We start from the raw sequence: 16,971 nt of genomic DNA, 5'->3' as shown, positions 1-16,971 counted from the left end.
GCACACACACACACACACATGCACAAACACACACACACCACACACACACACACACACACACACACACACACACACACACATTCAGTGGCTTGGTCCTAAATAGAATCGGATGTGACAACGCTGAGGCAGCCCCTTCTCCTTCTACGGAGCAGCAGACTATTTCTAGAGCACTCCATTGATCTGCAGTGTCACTTTATCCTGCAGCAAGGATCAATGTGTCCCACACACACACACACACGTACACACACGGGAATGTCAGCTATTTCAGCTTCTGTTGAGGATTCCCATTTGGCAAAAGAAATCAAAACGATTTAACTTCATTTGGCAGGGTAAACTAACGATTGTTTTTTGGAGAAGAAAAAATTTACCTAATAGCAAAGTTAAATGTCCTGTTAGACAGAGCTGAGGCTGCAGCTGATTGATGTCTCCTTTGGGTGTGTCTAAGTGTGTCATGGTGTGTGTGTGTGTGTCTTGGGCTGATATTTAAGGAGAAAATGAGCTCACCTTCCCCGCCGCCATGAGTGACAGGCCCAGCTGGTGCCAGAGGTGGAACTCGTTGAAAGAAAACTTCATGGCTCGCTCCAGACACTGCAGACACACAAAGATGTTTAAATGATTGGATTTATTCAGGGGGGGTTGAGCACACACGGTACAGGTGGAGGCAGAGAGTCTCACCAGTTGAACAAAGACTAAAACAGAAGTGTCTCCCTGAACTTTTAAACACCAAAGTCATCTTTTTATTTGAGACATTTTGGGTTCTAAATGATTAAAATGGTCGCAAAGATTTTGATTGTCTCAAGTAGACGTCTTCAGCCTGCAGCAGTGAAACAGGCTGTGATGTCTGCAACATGATCCTTGATAGATCACAGGGAGTCCAATCATGGTTCATGTCATGGTTCTGGCTCAGATTGTGTCTGACAACATCACAGAAAGAATCCCTACAGACTGAGGAAGATAACTTTTTAACCATCACCACAGACTCCATTGATAAAAACTGTAGTTTTATGTCACAGAACAAAATGAGCTGCTGCCTCAAATGGTTAGTTAGTTGGTCTTATTGTGTGTTTTTAATGTTAATGATAATTTGTATCCAACACGTCATTATGTAACACAAAATAAGAAGCATGAACCTGTCAGCATGAACGCGCTAATCTCCTGCTTTTTTGTCCCTTTAAGCTCACCATAGATACGCCTCCTCAGTGTCTCCCCCATAGGCTGTAAATATTAATGTTTGAGTGTCGTCAGCCATCTGTTCCTGCAGGGAGCTCCGGAGGCTCATCGGCAGCAGCCGCCATGCTGGAAATCCTGTCTCAGTCTAACTTTCAGTCAACCTAACGACAGGCTGAGAGCTGGAGCTGAGGCGGGTTTTAAGACTCCTGACAAACTGTTACACTACCTGTCAATCATGTCAGCTAAGCGCCTAACTATTGATAGCACATATCGTTCATCAAATCAAATTGGAGCTGTTTGGAATAAATGTGTACCCCGTACAGTGTGTGCCAGTGATGACAACAACTAATCAGAGCTATTTGTTTTATTGTACCAGGCTGTAAACATGTTAATTTATACTGTAAAAACCCATTTTTGGATGGGTGTGTATGTGACCTCCAGTGTTCCTGCAGCCAGCCTCAAGTGGACACTCGAAGAACTGCAGGATTTTCATTTTTCAATACCAGAGGTTGCCGTTTGGTCTCCCTGTAGTCTCAGTGGTGTAGAAAAACACTGCTGCATCTTTCAGTGTCTCATTTCACTTTAACAAACTCTCAGACAGCTCAGCTGACGAGTCCAAAGTAATATCCACCTTATGACATCACACATTGACCTTATGACATCACACATTGACCTTTGACCTACGTCAGGTTGTGATCAAAAAGGCAGGGTTGAATTCAAACAGGAAGTAACATTGGCTTAAGACAGGCGAACATTCAAAATAAAAGCTTTAAAGCGTTTTAGAAATGCTAAATAATGGAACGTGCGATTAAAATGAGCAATTGAACCGAAGGCAGCAGTCGACCGGATTCCTGAGGTTAAAATGAATGTTTTTGTTTATGATGTTTGGTGGCTCTGAGAGGAGCAGTGTATGTCTGTTTCTGGCTGAACTGACTGAAACAGTTCCAAACTTTTGGGTGCTATTAGTTGTCTATACGCCTACACTCCCCCCTCAGCACCGCTTTCAACCATGTGTGTGTGTGTGTGTGTGTGTGTGTGTGTGTGTGTGTGTGTGTGTGTGTGTGTGTGTGTGTGTGTGTGTGTGTGTGTGTGTGTGTGTGTGTGTGTGTGTGTGTGTTGGGCTAAGCCTCAGCCCTGCTTCAGACCATAAAGATGTGACTGATGTGTGTGTGGAGTGTGCTCAGTCAGCCGCTGTCAGTCAGTCCGAGGTGTGCCAAAGCAGGAAAAGGCTCTGAATGAAGTTCTGATTGAATAATGTGCACTTAGTGAAAAGGCTGCAGACTGTTAACGTGCAGACAAAGCCGTCCTGATGCACAGAGCTCAAAACATCACGCAGAGTGTGGACTGTACGACTTATTGTATAATGAATACTTTTACTAAACCATGAATGGACCACGCTGAGTCTCACATTAAGCATTCGAGTGGCAGCAAACTAAACAGAAAATAAACAGAAAGTGTCTGCTCCATATGTGACGATGCTGACCTTTGTTAATCCGTTAAATCTTCCCCACATGTTGTGAATCCGCTTTTAACCCCTTAGAGGGTTAGAGGAGACCCTGTTGTAACAGAGCTAACGTGTGGACATGTTGATCTTTGAGTCTTGTCTTGGTCTCGCCCTGCCTTGGTCCTGTCTCGGTCTCTGAGCACTCCGGTCTCAGGTATGTCTTGGCCCTGGTTAGTCTGGCCTTGACTACGACCCTGCCTTAAATCTCACAGTCTGTTCTGCAGCTACAAACGACCTGCTTTGCATGCTCTTTGCATACAGTTTAGACGGACTACTTTATCATGAAGTTGCAAATCAAGTTGCTCATATACTTCCATCAGTCTGCAGAGCATCTGTCTGAAACATGTTCCCTTCAGCCACCGCTTTAAACTTTCTCTGTAGACGTACTTGTTGATGTTCGTCTTGATTTCTAATACTTGTTTTGGATGCATTTACTTTGAACTAAGTGTGAAACTTTATGATGTAAATTAACATGTGCGATTGATGTATGAGGTGTTAACTGTATCAGAGCGCTGTGTAGTCCAATGCAAATGTCTTACTGGGATAATAAAGTCCTCACTTCTGGGCCTCTGTACATGTGTGGTGGTGACTGTGTCTGCAGAGACTCTGTCCTCTGACTGGATTTTACTTTTCTGTTTTGTTCTGGCAGCACAGCAGGTGAGTTTAGGAGTGAAAGAATTCAGTGGTTGGACACTATTCAAACCGGCTAATATGACGGGCGTGGACGTAGCAGCAAAGAAGAGAAAATATAAACACAGTGAGACGAAACACCAATCACCAAACATATTTAAAATACATTTAAAATCATCGTTGTTAGACTAGCAGTTCAACGCTGCTCGCTGCCGTCCATGCGACATTGCACAGCCTGACTTCATTTTTTCTCTCATCTTAAATAGTGATAGTGATAAAACCTTGTGTTGTCTTTTATCCGTGGACATGGAGTTGGTCTGCTTCCTGTTGGACAGGCAGGTGACAAACACCGACTATTAGCTTGTGCTAGCGTGCATTAGCTTGCAGTGTAGCTACAAGCAGTAAACGTACACACTACATCCTGCAGTGAGTGTGAGCTTCTGGTGGACGATGAGCTCAGGAGGAGGAGGGCCCAGTTTGAATGTTGTGTTTACAAACTGCATGAAAAAACTTCTACTGACTCCACCTTTAAATTTTCTTTAAAGTCTAAAAGTTCACTCGATGTGATGCGTAGTTCTGCGTCAGAGAGGATTTTTGCCTTCCACATTTGAACCGTCTGTAATGGACTGATTACATTTTTTTGTCTTACATGATAAATTATACAGAAGTGTTCGTTTTAGCTGCAGCTCAAAGGTTGACGCAAACTCAGCTCGCCTCGATGATGGCACTCGATGGAAATTTAAGGGATCCCCAAAGTGAGCACCTACCCAGTATAAAGTTCTGTACCTGACCTACTTACATATTAATGCACCTATTGTGTTGATGACATCACTACCTTATAATTTAATTAGTGACTCCTAACAAAGTGTACAATCAATTTTTTATCCAGAACTTTTTCTTGCAATGGGAAATTTTTATTCGGAGTTAAAACTAGTTACATCTTAAACGTATTTATCTGTAGACAATAAATATACATGATTACGTTCCACATTTTTCTGTATTAACTGGATTTCTCGACGGGATGTTAAGACGTGTAGGTGTTTGAATCACAAGCTGCAGGAGTCACAGTTCAGATTGATTCATGCTCCAGTCTGTAATCAATCAGGGTGAATCTTTTCATCACATCAAAGATCGCCGACATCCAATCTTTAATACATGGTCCAATAGCAGCTCATATATCTGACAACTGATCCTCAGTGTGTGTGTGTGTGTGTGTGTGTGTGTGTGTGTGTGTGTGTGTGTGTGTGTGTGTGTGTGTGTGTGTGTGTATGCGTCTGTGTGGTCGTCCTTATTAGATGACTGATTCTGTCTATGAATCAGTCAGACAGGTGGGCAAACCTAATTTAGGAACGACCTCTGTAACCTCCAGCTCCCCGACTCCCCCACATCTGGGGGGAAGTCACATAAGGAGAGCTTGTCATAAAAAAAAGTGAGGAGACATTTGGAGCGAGAGACACTTAAAAAAGAGAGACAGGAAGCAGAAGAATACTTGAGGATAAAGAGAGAGAGAGAGAGAGACATAATCTGTTTGCTCAAAATGATGAAGACATTCATTTAAACATTTTGGAAAGATAAAGTTCTCACTAAGTCATCTCCTCCCCTCAGACCTCCAGCGTCGAGCTTTTGTGTGTGTGTGTGTGCGTGTGTGTGTGTGCGCGCACACCTCAGACAACATGGCATACTGCCCCCTCCTGGCCATGCCGATAGTGAGCAGGTCGTACACAGAGGTGGCATCCTGCAGGCTGGTCTTACGAGCTTCGGCCTGGTCCGGCAGACGACTGATCACGGCCTCGCCGCTCGCCTGGTAGAGGACAAAATCTGAGTGATGAAGAAGAGGAGAGGGAGGAAGACGGTGGGAGAGGAGGAGGGGTGTGGAAGCAGAAGGAAGTGGAGGAGGAGGAGAAGGAGAAGAGGAAAGGGAGACAAGGAAAAGGAGGCAGAGGAAGTGGTAAAGGAGCAAGAGGAGAAGGAGGGAGAAGAGAAAAGACCACAGGGAGAAAAGGAGGAGGATTAGTAGGAACAAGTAGGAGAGAGGGAAAGGAGGAAGGGAAGGCGGGGAGGGGTACAAGAGGAGAATGAGAAGAAGGAAGAAGAAGGAGGAGGAGGAGACCGGGAAAAGGACAAAGAGGGGGAGGAGAAGGAGGAGGACCATCAAGAGGAGGAGGGAAAAGGTTGAGAAGGAGAGAAGGGGATGAGGTAGAAAAGAAGGAAGGGGAGGAGAAGGGGGTACAAGACGAGGATGAGAAGATGAAGGAAGATGATGAGGAGGAAGAGGTGAAACAAGGATGGGGAGGAAAATAGGATGAGGAGGAGAAAGAGGGTGGAAGAGGAGGAAAACTAAGAATGGAATAGAGCCTATTTTTTGGGTTTGTGTTCAAGGCTGATAATGTGCAGTCAATGGGGAGAAGGAAGAAAAGAAAGTCTGTGTACATGCATATGTGTGTGTGTGTGTGTGTGTGTGTGTGTGTGTGTGTGTCTCTCACCATGGACTCTGTGATGAGCAGCAGCAGCACAGCCTCCTCCACCACGTCCTGAGGACAGAAGCAACTGCAGAGACACAAGAAACAAGAAGTAAAAAAACAATTAGGAAGTCTATTCCTCTCACACACACACACACACACACACACACACACACACACACACACACACACACACACACACACACACACACACACACACACACACACACACACACACACACACACACACACACACACACACACACACACACACACACACACACACACACACACACACACACACACACACACAGGACTGAATGTGGGTTGTCAGATTGCTGCAAGTGTCCAGTGTCCAGTTTCTCTTTGTGGTGCTGTAACACAACACGGACCACACCGGGTATATCACTACACAGCACTGACTCAGATGTCACACACACACACGCGCGCACGCACGCACACACACACCTGCAGGCTCCTCCCTCTCCTTTATCACTTTCTTCTTCTCTGTTTTTTGGACACGATTTGTAAGAAGAGAAATCTGATGATTAAACTCTGGAACACAGTGAGGTACACTCTCTCTCTCCCTCGGGGCGAGCGCTCCTCTTCCTCCTCTCTCTAATCTCAGACATGGATTTAGATCTTCCTGTATGATAGCGCAAGCTCGATTAGTCGTGTGTGGATGTGACAAGTACAGCTCTCAGGGCCTCAGAGTGCAGGAATCCTGCAAACACTGGAACAAAATGCAGATAAAGCTCCATGTGCCGATGCAGATAATGAGTCCGTCATGTCAGGAATGTGCAGTGTTATGTTTCAATCCGTCACTTTATGTTGTATCATGGTCGATTCTGATGCACGACATAACGTCTCTCTGGATATTTTTGAACATTTTACACACTGCCCTTCTCGCACATTACTCAACAACCATTAACACTCTAATCATGCACAAAAGAAGGAGGGAAGAAGGGAAGAGGAATAAATGTTAAGATAAGGAGGAAGAAGAGGAGGAAAACAAAACAAAGAGGAAAAGGGTGAAAAGGGAAAATGGAGAAAAGAAGGAGAAAGAGGAGAAGAAGGAATGGAAGGAGGAGGAGGATAATAAAAGAGAAGAGGAGGAGGAAGAATAGCAAGGAAAAGGAGAAGAGAAAAGGGAGATGGAAGAGATAGAACATGTGGATAAAGGGGAACGAGGGAGGAGGAAGAGAATGAAAAGAAGGCAGAGGAGGAAGAGGAGAAGGAGGAGGCTGAAGGGGAGCACAGGGAGAAGGTTGATGATGAGGAAAAAGGAGGAAGAGGGGAAGGGAGGTGAAGTTGAAGGAAAAACAGGAGGAGGGAGGAAGAGAAGGAACGAAGGAAGGAAGGAAGGGAGAGGAGTAGGGAGGAAGGAAGGAAGGAAGGGAGAGGAGGAGCGAGGCAGGAAGGAAGGGAAAGGATGAGGGAGGAAGAGAATGAGGGAAGGAAGGAAGATGAGGAGGGAGGAAGAGAAGGAAGGAAGGAAGGAAGGAAGGAAGGAAGGAAGAGGAGGGAAGAAGAGAAAGAAGGAAGGAAGGGAGAGGAAGAAGAGTAGTAAAAGAAAGCATTGAGGATGAAGAGGAGAAAAAGAAAAAAAAGAGAATGAGGAAGAAAAGCAAGGAAAAGGAGAAGGAGTGGAGGAAGAGGAGAAGGAAAAGTCAGAACAGGAGGAAAATGGGGAACAAAGGAGGGGGAAGAGAAGGCAGAGGAGGGGGAGGAGGGGGAGAAGGAGGAAAAGGAAGATATGGGAAGCCTTTAACATAAAATGTACAATTTAGAAAATTTCGACAAAGTGCTACATTTGTCAGTCTGATAGGATCTCGGACAAAACTGATACAAGACGGGATGAAAGCGCAACTTAAATAAACTAACACCTCGAGGGCAACAGAATAATGGATAAAGGAGGATCAATTAAAACATGAAAATGAATCAAACAGAACAGACCCCTCTGTGCTGTATCTCTGCGGGGGTTTCACGGTGGGGTAGATGGCATCTTTGGAGGCGGCAGCCCCCTCTCTGTGGAGCCAGGCTGTGGGGGGGGGTCCCAGCGGGGGCCAGTAGCTGTCTACACTGACGGAGCTCAGCAGCACCTCTGCTAGCTTCCTGGCTGCAGACTGAGAGAAGACACCAACGTGCAGAATATCTATCAGGATCATTTATCATACAACGTGAACACAAAAATAAAAAAAAGTTACCTGAAGGATTTAAGGAGAAATTATTTCAATAATAATAATAATCCTAAACAAATATAAAAACAAAGAAACAGGACCTTCTGTTGTATCATATTTAAAGGAGCAGTATGTAGGTCTGACACCTAGTGTTTGAAGTGGGTACTGCAGTCCAAATTCAATCACAGAGAGCTGTCTCCCCCCGCCCCCTCCTCTCTAGTTTCGATGCTCACGCAGGTCACCATGTGGTGAACACTGAAGCTTCAGTGTTTAGCCAGCTCTGCATTGGTCTGTAAACCTTTCTGCGTTCTAACCTCTCTCCATTTTTCAAAAGCATCTCCAATATTGATCCTAGTTTGAGCACGTTTCTGCTCGTGGAGCTTATTAGAAACATGCAGAGGCTTTTTAGGTCGGGTACAATCACTTCTATCTGAACCACTTCTCTTGCCCGCTTCCATCACTGCAACACCTGTTGGTATTTATTTATGTTAATGCAGAAACCATTTGGAGTAGAGACATGATTAACAAGTTTAAGCTTCACAATCTGGTGGTTGTGAGGCGCTCTGTGAGTGTTTATACAAATATCATTCATATTTTTAAAATGATTACCTTCCTGAAGCTCTGAGACCCTCGAGACTCCACCACCCTGAGCACCCGACGCAGCTGGTGTGAACCCTGTGCAAGATGACTAACACACACACACACACACACACACACACACACACACACACACACACACACACACACACACACACACACACACACACACACACACACACACACACACACACACACACACACACACACACACACACACACACACACACACACACACACACACACACACACACACACACACACGTTATGCCTGCGAGTCATATGAGTAAACAGTAATGTAAATGTGTGTTTAAATGATTATTATTAGATTATTCTGCCTGTGTGGGATTTGTTCTGTTTTCTTTGGTTGAGCTGCAGGTGCATGCCAGTGATTGGATGGGAGTTGATGCCGCAAGATTTGAGATGGAAATGCAAAAGCCGACACGCCCCCTGCCTTCTTCTTCCACTCCCAACATGACTGTCCAGATAATTTGGGTTTTTGATGAGGATTTTTTGTTGTTTATTTGGCCTGTGCTCTCTATGTGTGTTTAATGAGATAAAATATTTGTGGACTGCAGACTGGTTTGTTTTTGGATCATCATAGGGAGTAAGGAAGGAGAGGCTCACTTCAATGCTGCGTCTGGTTTCCCTTGCTCCCTTGCACATGACAGTTTAAATATAAGATTCCTCAGAAAAGTTTTTAAAGCTGTCTTCAGTGAAATTAAATCTTTGTAGACACACGTTAGACTCTGTCAGTTTTGGTGCCTTACAAACTGGACACAGAGTGACAGAGGCTGCTTCTCTGAGTCAAAGAGCAACGCTGACACCTGCTGGTCAGATGATTGAATTACATGTATGTTTCAATGAGGTGAGTTTCTCCTTTATTTCCTCTCGTCCTCACTTTGTTTAAAAGACCGCGATCAACAGATTTCCAGGTCCTGTCCGAAGACGAATGAGAAAACACTGCAGCTATTAAACAAAGTGCAGAACCAGAGACGAGGTCTTTAAACAAACGTAGATGATTTAGACAAACATAAGGAGCACAAAGATAAATCTACCATCTCAAAAACATCTCCAGACTCCGGCCATCACTCACAGACCCTGGTGCAGAATCTCTCATCTAGCCTTCATCACTTCTCGTCTGAATAAATGAGTCCATGCCAGGGGTAACAGGCTTTCTGACCTCCTCCATCCCTACACTCTGACCCTGAACCTCTGATCCTCTGACCCTGGTTTGCTCTCGATTCTCCCACACAAACCTGCAGAGCCTTCAGGTTGGCAGCCCCCACAATCTGGAAGTCTCTCCCAGCAGTTATCCTCTATTCGCCATACTTTGACATATTCAAAAAACGTATGCCAGCCCGCCCGTTCACCTCAGCTAATGGACTTAGTTAATTGTGTTGTTTTATTTATCATCCCATTTCTCCCTCCAGATAAAGAAATTGTTTCTTCAGCGTCTTCCTTTAACTGAACAGCTGATGTTGTGCTTATGAAAGAACCTGAAGAATGCCTAAAGAAACTGAGTTCTCTCTATCATTGTCCTTTATGTTTATTTATAACCTGCTGCAGTAACCCTGCTCCCCACTCTTTAAGCTGCAGCTCAGTGTTTGTCTTCTGTATGTCTGCAGACTTTCACTTCTGCTGTTTCTTGTTTATAAATCTCTCTGAGGTCCTGCTCCTTCTTGTCAGTGTACATACATGCACGAACAGGGGGTGTGCGTCAGTTTTTATAAGAGGATTTGTTCTGATTTGATTCGATTCTCCAGGCAATTCAGAAAAATACAGAAGGATTCAGTACGGTTTGATACAATTCTATCTGGGGGTCAGTGGGTCAAACACTCAGGTCATGTGACTTCATGCCAACACTCCATGAGAAACAAATCAATATCCAACATGGCGGTGTGTGTCGACAAAGGCACTGACCACGAGCTACGTGTTGTTTTTCATGCTAATTAGAGTTTGGTGGGATTTTGTTTTTGAAAACAGTTTTTGACAGAAATTAATTGTTTATAAAATGTTTCTAAAGTTGATATTGGACCTTTTAAATGAGGAGGGAACATGTTGACATTATACCCTAAACAGGCGACGTATCCTGGGAGATACAGACTGTAAATGGGAAAACAAAGGTCATATTTTAGGAGAACAAAATCATGAAGCTATTATATTGTAGACCCGATACAATAGAGAACAGCAACTCATTAACTATCCAAAATATTTATACATCCCCATTAAAGGGTTAAAGTCTTTGTCTCACTTTGATTCACAAATCTGAGCTCTTCTGTAGGTTACATCTCACTTTGTGGGCTTTGATAAGTTCTGCTAAGACTTAAAATAAAGTATTCCACTCCCTAAAGATGCACAGATAAAAGACAGTTTTAAAGGGGACATATTATGACAAATCAACTTCTACAGTGTTTTTGAACATTTATCTGGGTAACCTGAGTGTCTACCGACCCACAAAATATTAAATAAACTCATCCAGTCCTTTGTTTGTGGTCTGCATAAGTCTTACAACACAGAGAAAAATGCCCCATTACAAATTTGCTCCCCTTTTGACATCACAGTGGGATTCTGGTAAAAAAAAAAATCCCCTCCCCTGATATCTCCACCCATGGACTCCACCCACACTTCTGCAGGTGTACCATTTTTATTCTCGCTACAGAGGAGTGATGTCTACTGGGAAAACTCAGGAGGGGCTCATTGCATTTAAAGAGACACACACACCAAAACGGAGCGTTCTGAGAGAGCTGGTTTATACAGGGTCACAAACCTCCTCTGGTGCTTGATTCATGTTATACTTTGACCAAAGCACAGCACAGATGTTTCATTTAGACCACAGGGGACTGTTTGAAAAGGGGGGAAAGGGGGATAATATGTCCTCTTTAACTAGAGGAAAAAACCCCGAGAAAAACCCTTTGATAGAGGTCTGTGTGCCTGCTGTGCTCAGATAGGAGAGACATGTTGTTTGACACGATAATTCTGCTCTTTATGCCAGGTCTTAAGAATGTGTCTAAAGATGCTCAGGTTTTATTTTCACCAGGTTAAATTTAGGATATTAGGCAGGCAGACACTGTGTTTCAGTGTGTGTGTGTGTGTGTGTGTGTGTGTGTGTGTGTGTGTGTGTGTGTGTGTGTGTGTGTGTGTGTGTGTGTGTGTGTGTGAGCCTCACCCTCTCTGCAGCAGACACAGGTACGCGCTCTGTAACGCGGCGTGCACGAAGTAGCCCAGGTCGATGTCGGGAGGGGGAGGGAGAAGACTGGATTTTGGGGTCTTAGAGTGGGGGGTCGATGAAGTCTGAAAATAAAGTTTGCTGAGTCTGACATACACACACTCATCAAGACACACACACATTTGTCCTCCTCTGCAGGTGTAAATAAAAACGCACCTTGTCGAGCTCCTGCAGGTAGGAGAGCGCGGCATCGCAGGCTCTCAGGAAACAGGACAGACTCTCCTCCTCCCTCTCTGACAGACGGACACGAGATATTGAAGAGACCGCCTGGTGGTCCAGAGACAGACCTGAACCACAGAGAGACCTGAACATGACTCTGAACCACGAGAAGACCTGAACATGACTCTGAACCACAGAGAGACCTGAACATGACTCTGAACCACGAGAAGACCTGAACATGACTCTGAACCACGAGAAGACCTGAACATGACTCTGAACCACAGAGAGACCTGAACATGACTCTGAACCACCAGAAGACCTGAACATGACTCTGAACCACAGAGAGACCTGAACATGACTCTGAACCACAAGAAGACCTGAACATGACTCTGAACCACAGAGAGATCTGAACATGACTCTGAACCACGAGAAGACCTGAACATGACTCTGAACCACAGAGAGACCTGAACATGACTCTGAACCACAGAGAGCCCTGAACATGACTCTGAACCACAGAGAGATCTGAACATGACTCTGAACCACAGAGAAGACCTGCACATGACTCTGAACCACAGAGAGACCTGAACATGACTCTGAACCACGAGAAGACCTGAACATGACTCTGAACCACAAGAAGACCTGCACATGACTCTGAACCACAGAGAGACCTGAACATGACTCTGAACCACGAGAAGACCTGAACATGACTCTGAACCACAGAGAGCCCTGAACATGACTCTGAACCACAGAGAGATCTGAACATGACTCTGAACCACAGAGAGACCTGAACATGACTCTGAACCACGAGAAGACCTGAACATGACTCTGAACCACGAGAAGACCTGAACATGACTCTGAACCACAGAGAGACCTGAACATGACTCTGAACCACAGAGAGACCTGAACATGACTCTGAACCACGAGAAGACCTGAACATGACTCTGAACCACAGAGAGACCTGAACATGACTCTGAACCACAAGAAGACCTGCACATGACTCTGAACCACAGAGAGACCTGAACATGACTCTGAACCACAGAGAGATCTGAACATGACTCTGAACCACGAGAAGACCTGCACATGACTCTGAACCACAGAGAGACCTGAACATGACTCTGAACCACGAGAAGACCTGAACATGACTCTGAACCACAAGAAGACCTGCACATGACTCTGAACCACAGAGAGACCTGAACATGACTCTGAACCACGAGAAGACCTGAACATGACTCTGAACCACAGAGAGACCTGAACATGACTCTGAACCACAGAGAGATCTGAACATGACTCTGAACCACAGAGAGCCCTGAACATGACTCTGAACCACAGAGAGACCTGAACATGACTCTGAACCACGAGAAGACCTGAACATGACTCTGAACCACAGAGAGATCTGAACATGACTCTGAACCACAGAGAGCCCTGAACATGACTCTGAACCACAGAGAGACCTGAACATGACTCTGAACCACGAGAAGACCTGAACATGACTCTGAACCACAGAGAGACCTGAACATGACTCTGAACCACAGAGAGACCTGAACATGACTCTGAACCACGAGAAGACCTGAACATGACTCTGAACCACGAGAAGACCTGAACATGACTCTGAACCACAGAGAGACCTGAACATGACTCTGAACCACGAGAAGACCTGAACATGACTCTGAACCACGAGAAGACCTGAACATGACTCTGAACCACAGAGAGACCTGAACATGACTCTGAACCACGAGAAGACCTGAACATGACTCTGAACCACAGAGAGACCTGAACATGACTCTGAACCACAAAGAGATCTGAACATGACTCTGAACCACAGAGAGACCTGAACATGACTCTGAACCACAAGAAGACCTGAACATGACTCTGAACCACAGAGAGACCTGAACATGACTCTGAACCACAGAGAGACCTGAACATGACTCTGAACCACAGAGAGACCTGAACATGACTCTGAACCACAAGAAGACCTGCACATGACTCTGAACCACAGAGAGACCTGAACATGACTCTGAACCACCAGAAGACCTGAACATGACTCTGAACCACAGAGAGACCTGAACATGACTCTGAACCACGAGAAGACCTGAACATGACTCTGAACCACAGAGAGACCTGAACATGACTCTGAACCACAGAGAGTGGTTAAAAATGTACAGCAGAAGTAAACATGTTTACAGCCTGATGCAAAGGTCTGAATAGCTCCTTTCTTTATCAGCACACTCTAGACCGAGGGTGATGTTTTCAAAATAACTTGTTTATTATATGAAGGTTAAAAGTGATACATAATGGGGAGCTCGGCTGATATGGCTGCAAAGAGGGGGGATGTTACAGCTGTTTGCCAGGAGGCTTAAAGCTTAACTTTTGGTTTGTGTTGATTTTGGCGCCCCCTGTGGACAAAGCAGTACCTCTTATCTCTTTGCTGATGTTGTTATATGTGCAAGTAGCTTTTTTAACAATAATGTCTCTAAAAAGTCTGCATGCTGCTTGTCACTTTGTCTGACACTCAAATCCCCTGCGGTGTTTTCAGAAATTAAAATCATCTTTATACAAAAGGTCAATCTTCCTGCTGATGGTCTTCTTTGTTCTTTTACATCAAATAGAGGCATCAATCTGAATTTCAGCCTCTTTCATAATCAGCCCACAGGAGGATACAACCCACTGATGATGTGTATAAACATCTTCGATTAAATAAAATCAACTCAACTCATTTAACAGATCCTACATTTCTTCTCATTTCTCTCATGCTCTCTCTCTGTGTTCTCCTACTGTTTCTGAGGAGACGGACGCTCGGCTGACTGATGATCAGAGCGGAAGAGGAGAGCAGGTCGGTCCTGGTCCAGATGCCTGCTCAGGAGTCTGTTTGAGACTTATTGATTCAGATAAACTGAACATTTTCTATTCTGCGTGAGGTCTGTGACTGACAGTGGCCTCAGAGCAGACGCCAGCCTGATCAAATAAACAGAGAGCTGCGTACAGACGGGAGGATATCATCGGACAAATATCCACATCTGACTGCAGGCCCATAACAACATACACCAGGTTACAAACATCCCTGAGGACCTGACCGAGTTCAGCAACAGAAACATGCAGAGTAAATAAATATGTAATAGTTTAAAGTCCTCGTCATGGTCATGTGTGATCATCAGGGAACAGGAAATGTAACGACGTGATTATGAGTTTAATACGATTATATAGACCTCTAAGGACCGCATTGATGATGCTCTGTGGAAGTGACCTTTGACCTTTGATCATTCTGGTGTTTCAGAATGAAAATTAAAGACTGCATCTGTGTGTGTGTGTGTGTGTGAGTAACAGCTAATGTTTCCACCGAACATGACTCACTTACAGTTTTTTTTAGCCATCAGTGTAAAAATCTTGGCAGTTGTAGTGACTGTGTTCCTTTGAGGTCTTTGTGTTGTAACTGAACTCTTTATACAATTTTTACATCATCACTAAAATGTTACCTTATATAAACCTGCAGCCTTTTTGTACATATTTAGGTGTCCATTCCCCATGTATGGAGGCTTTGCTCCTCCAAGCGGGCGGCCCAGGTCCGAATCCCACCTGTAGCTTCTTTCCCGCATGTCATTCCACACTCTCTCTCTCTCCCTGATTTCCAACTCTATCCACTTTCTTATCTCTCTATTAAAGACACAAAAAGCCCAAAAATAAAGCTTAAAAAAAAAAAGCAGGAGGCGTGTCGGGTACCTTTGATGACAAAAGCCTCGGCCAGCAGGCGTAGGTGGTAAGTGGGCTGTACATCCTGTGTCAGCTCCTCCAGTCCCACCCTGGCACACATCCCCTGAGCGTCCCGGTACCGACCCTGCACATAGTGGACTTTGGCCATCAGCAGCAGAGCCTCGTTCAGGTACCGAGGCTGGAGGGCGAGAGGAGGAAAGAAAGACAGAAACAACATCAAGTCAGAGACGTGCATAAGAAGCTTTATGAGCTCTGCATACTTTCTTTATTTAGTTAAAGGAATATTCTGAGCTGCAAAGAGACTGACCGAGAGACGGCCTCTGCTCAGGACCGAGTTGAGGTGTCCTTTGGCTCGGCACAGTTTGGGTTGGGTCTTGTCCGTCAGAGGCATGCAGCTCCGTAAGAGGTCCGTGTTTTCCTGCAGGCACTCCTCCAGCAGGGCCTCCGCCATCAGCAGCATCCCGTAGTCATCTGAGAGGGGGGTCAGGATAGAAAAACGGACTTTGTTGGAGTCCGTCTGAGCTCGGGGTCAAACGTCACTATTTTCTGTAGCCAAAGCAAACCTCAGCGAGTCCATAAAAACAACATTTCCCACCGACTCAGGGAGAGAAGCTTCAATATTCCTGACGTCTTTTTTAGAAGCAACAGTTTCCATTTCCCTCCCTCCGTGCTCTCCTGAAATAGATTTCATATTGTAATCACACGATAAGACGAGCTTGTGGTACAGTAAACCGACCTCAGAGTCCAGGAATGAACCTGAGATCCTGTGTACACACACACTCGATTAAACCTTCCTGTTTACCTTTGTCCCTCTGTGTATGTGTGTGTGTGTGTGTGTGTGCTCTGACGCAGTGTTTATATCCTGATGCTCTTCGTATATCTGCTGTTAGTTTTATCAGCACAGCCAAGGCTAAACTGTGTGTGTGTACGGGCGGAGTGTAAACAGCAGGACGGTTCTCAGCCCCAAACGACAGAGAGCTCCTCACCACACGAGCTGGAGGCTTTGAACGTTACAAAGAGTCACTCAGGACGTCTACATGAGCAGTTCAGTGACATTTCACTGGAATAATGTCTCATTGATGGAAGTACTGCATGAATGACTCCACCTCGGTAGGTCGCAATATACCACATTTTAGCTCGTTGCTATGGTAACTACCTACGTTAACGCCTCTTACCAAACAAGTTAAGGAACGGTGAAAACATGGCCAACTTTAGAGCTGTGCACATTTTTTGCTGATGTGACATAAGCTGTCCAAAAAGGCGTGGATCTCATTCTCAAACTCGCCATGTTGGGGGGCGCTGATGGCGCAGTCAGTAGTGTGTGCGTCCCATGTATGG

At 45.0% G+C, this 16,971-nt stretch overlaps 1 protein-coding gene across 2 annotated transcripts in view; it reads right to left on the bottom strand.

Annotated features, from left to right (window-relative positions):
- The window catches only part of ttc7a (tetratricopeptide repeat domain 7A), a 57,029-nt gene that overhangs the window by 35,559 nt on the left and 4,499 nt on the right, over positions 1–16,971 (bottom strand). For both annotated transcript variants that reach the window (XM_065959184.1, XM_020641297.3), the window contains exons 3-11: positions 15,941–16,104; positions 15,643–15,811; positions 11,926–12,056; positions 11,710–11,834; positions 8,553–8,631; positions 7,720–7,889; positions 5,788–5,851; positions 4,968–5,105; positions 505–588 (exon numbers count right to left, since the gene is read on the bottom strand). In XM_065959184.1, the coding sequence (XP_065815256.1) occupies positions 505–588; positions 4,968–5,105; positions 5,788–5,851; positions 7,720–7,889; positions 8,553–8,631; positions 11,710–11,834; positions 11,926–12,056; positions 15,643–15,811; positions 15,941–16,104 (1,124 nt within the window). The remainder of the gene's footprint in view (positions 1–504; positions 589–4,967; positions 5,106–5,787; positions 5,852–7,719; positions 7,890–8,552; positions 8,632–11,709; positions 11,835–11,925; positions 12,057–15,642; positions 15,812–15,940; positions 16,105–16,971) is intronic.

This window comes from Labrus bergylta, chromosome 10 (genome assembly GCF_963930695.1).
Source record: "Labrus bergylta chromosome 10, fLabBer1.1, whole genome shotgun sequence".
Classification (NCBI taxonomy): domain Eukaryota; kingdom Metazoa; phylum Chordata; class Actinopteri; order Labriformes; family Labridae; genus Labrus; species Labrus bergylta.
This window is presented reverse-complemented; position numbering and strand designations above follow the sequence as displayed.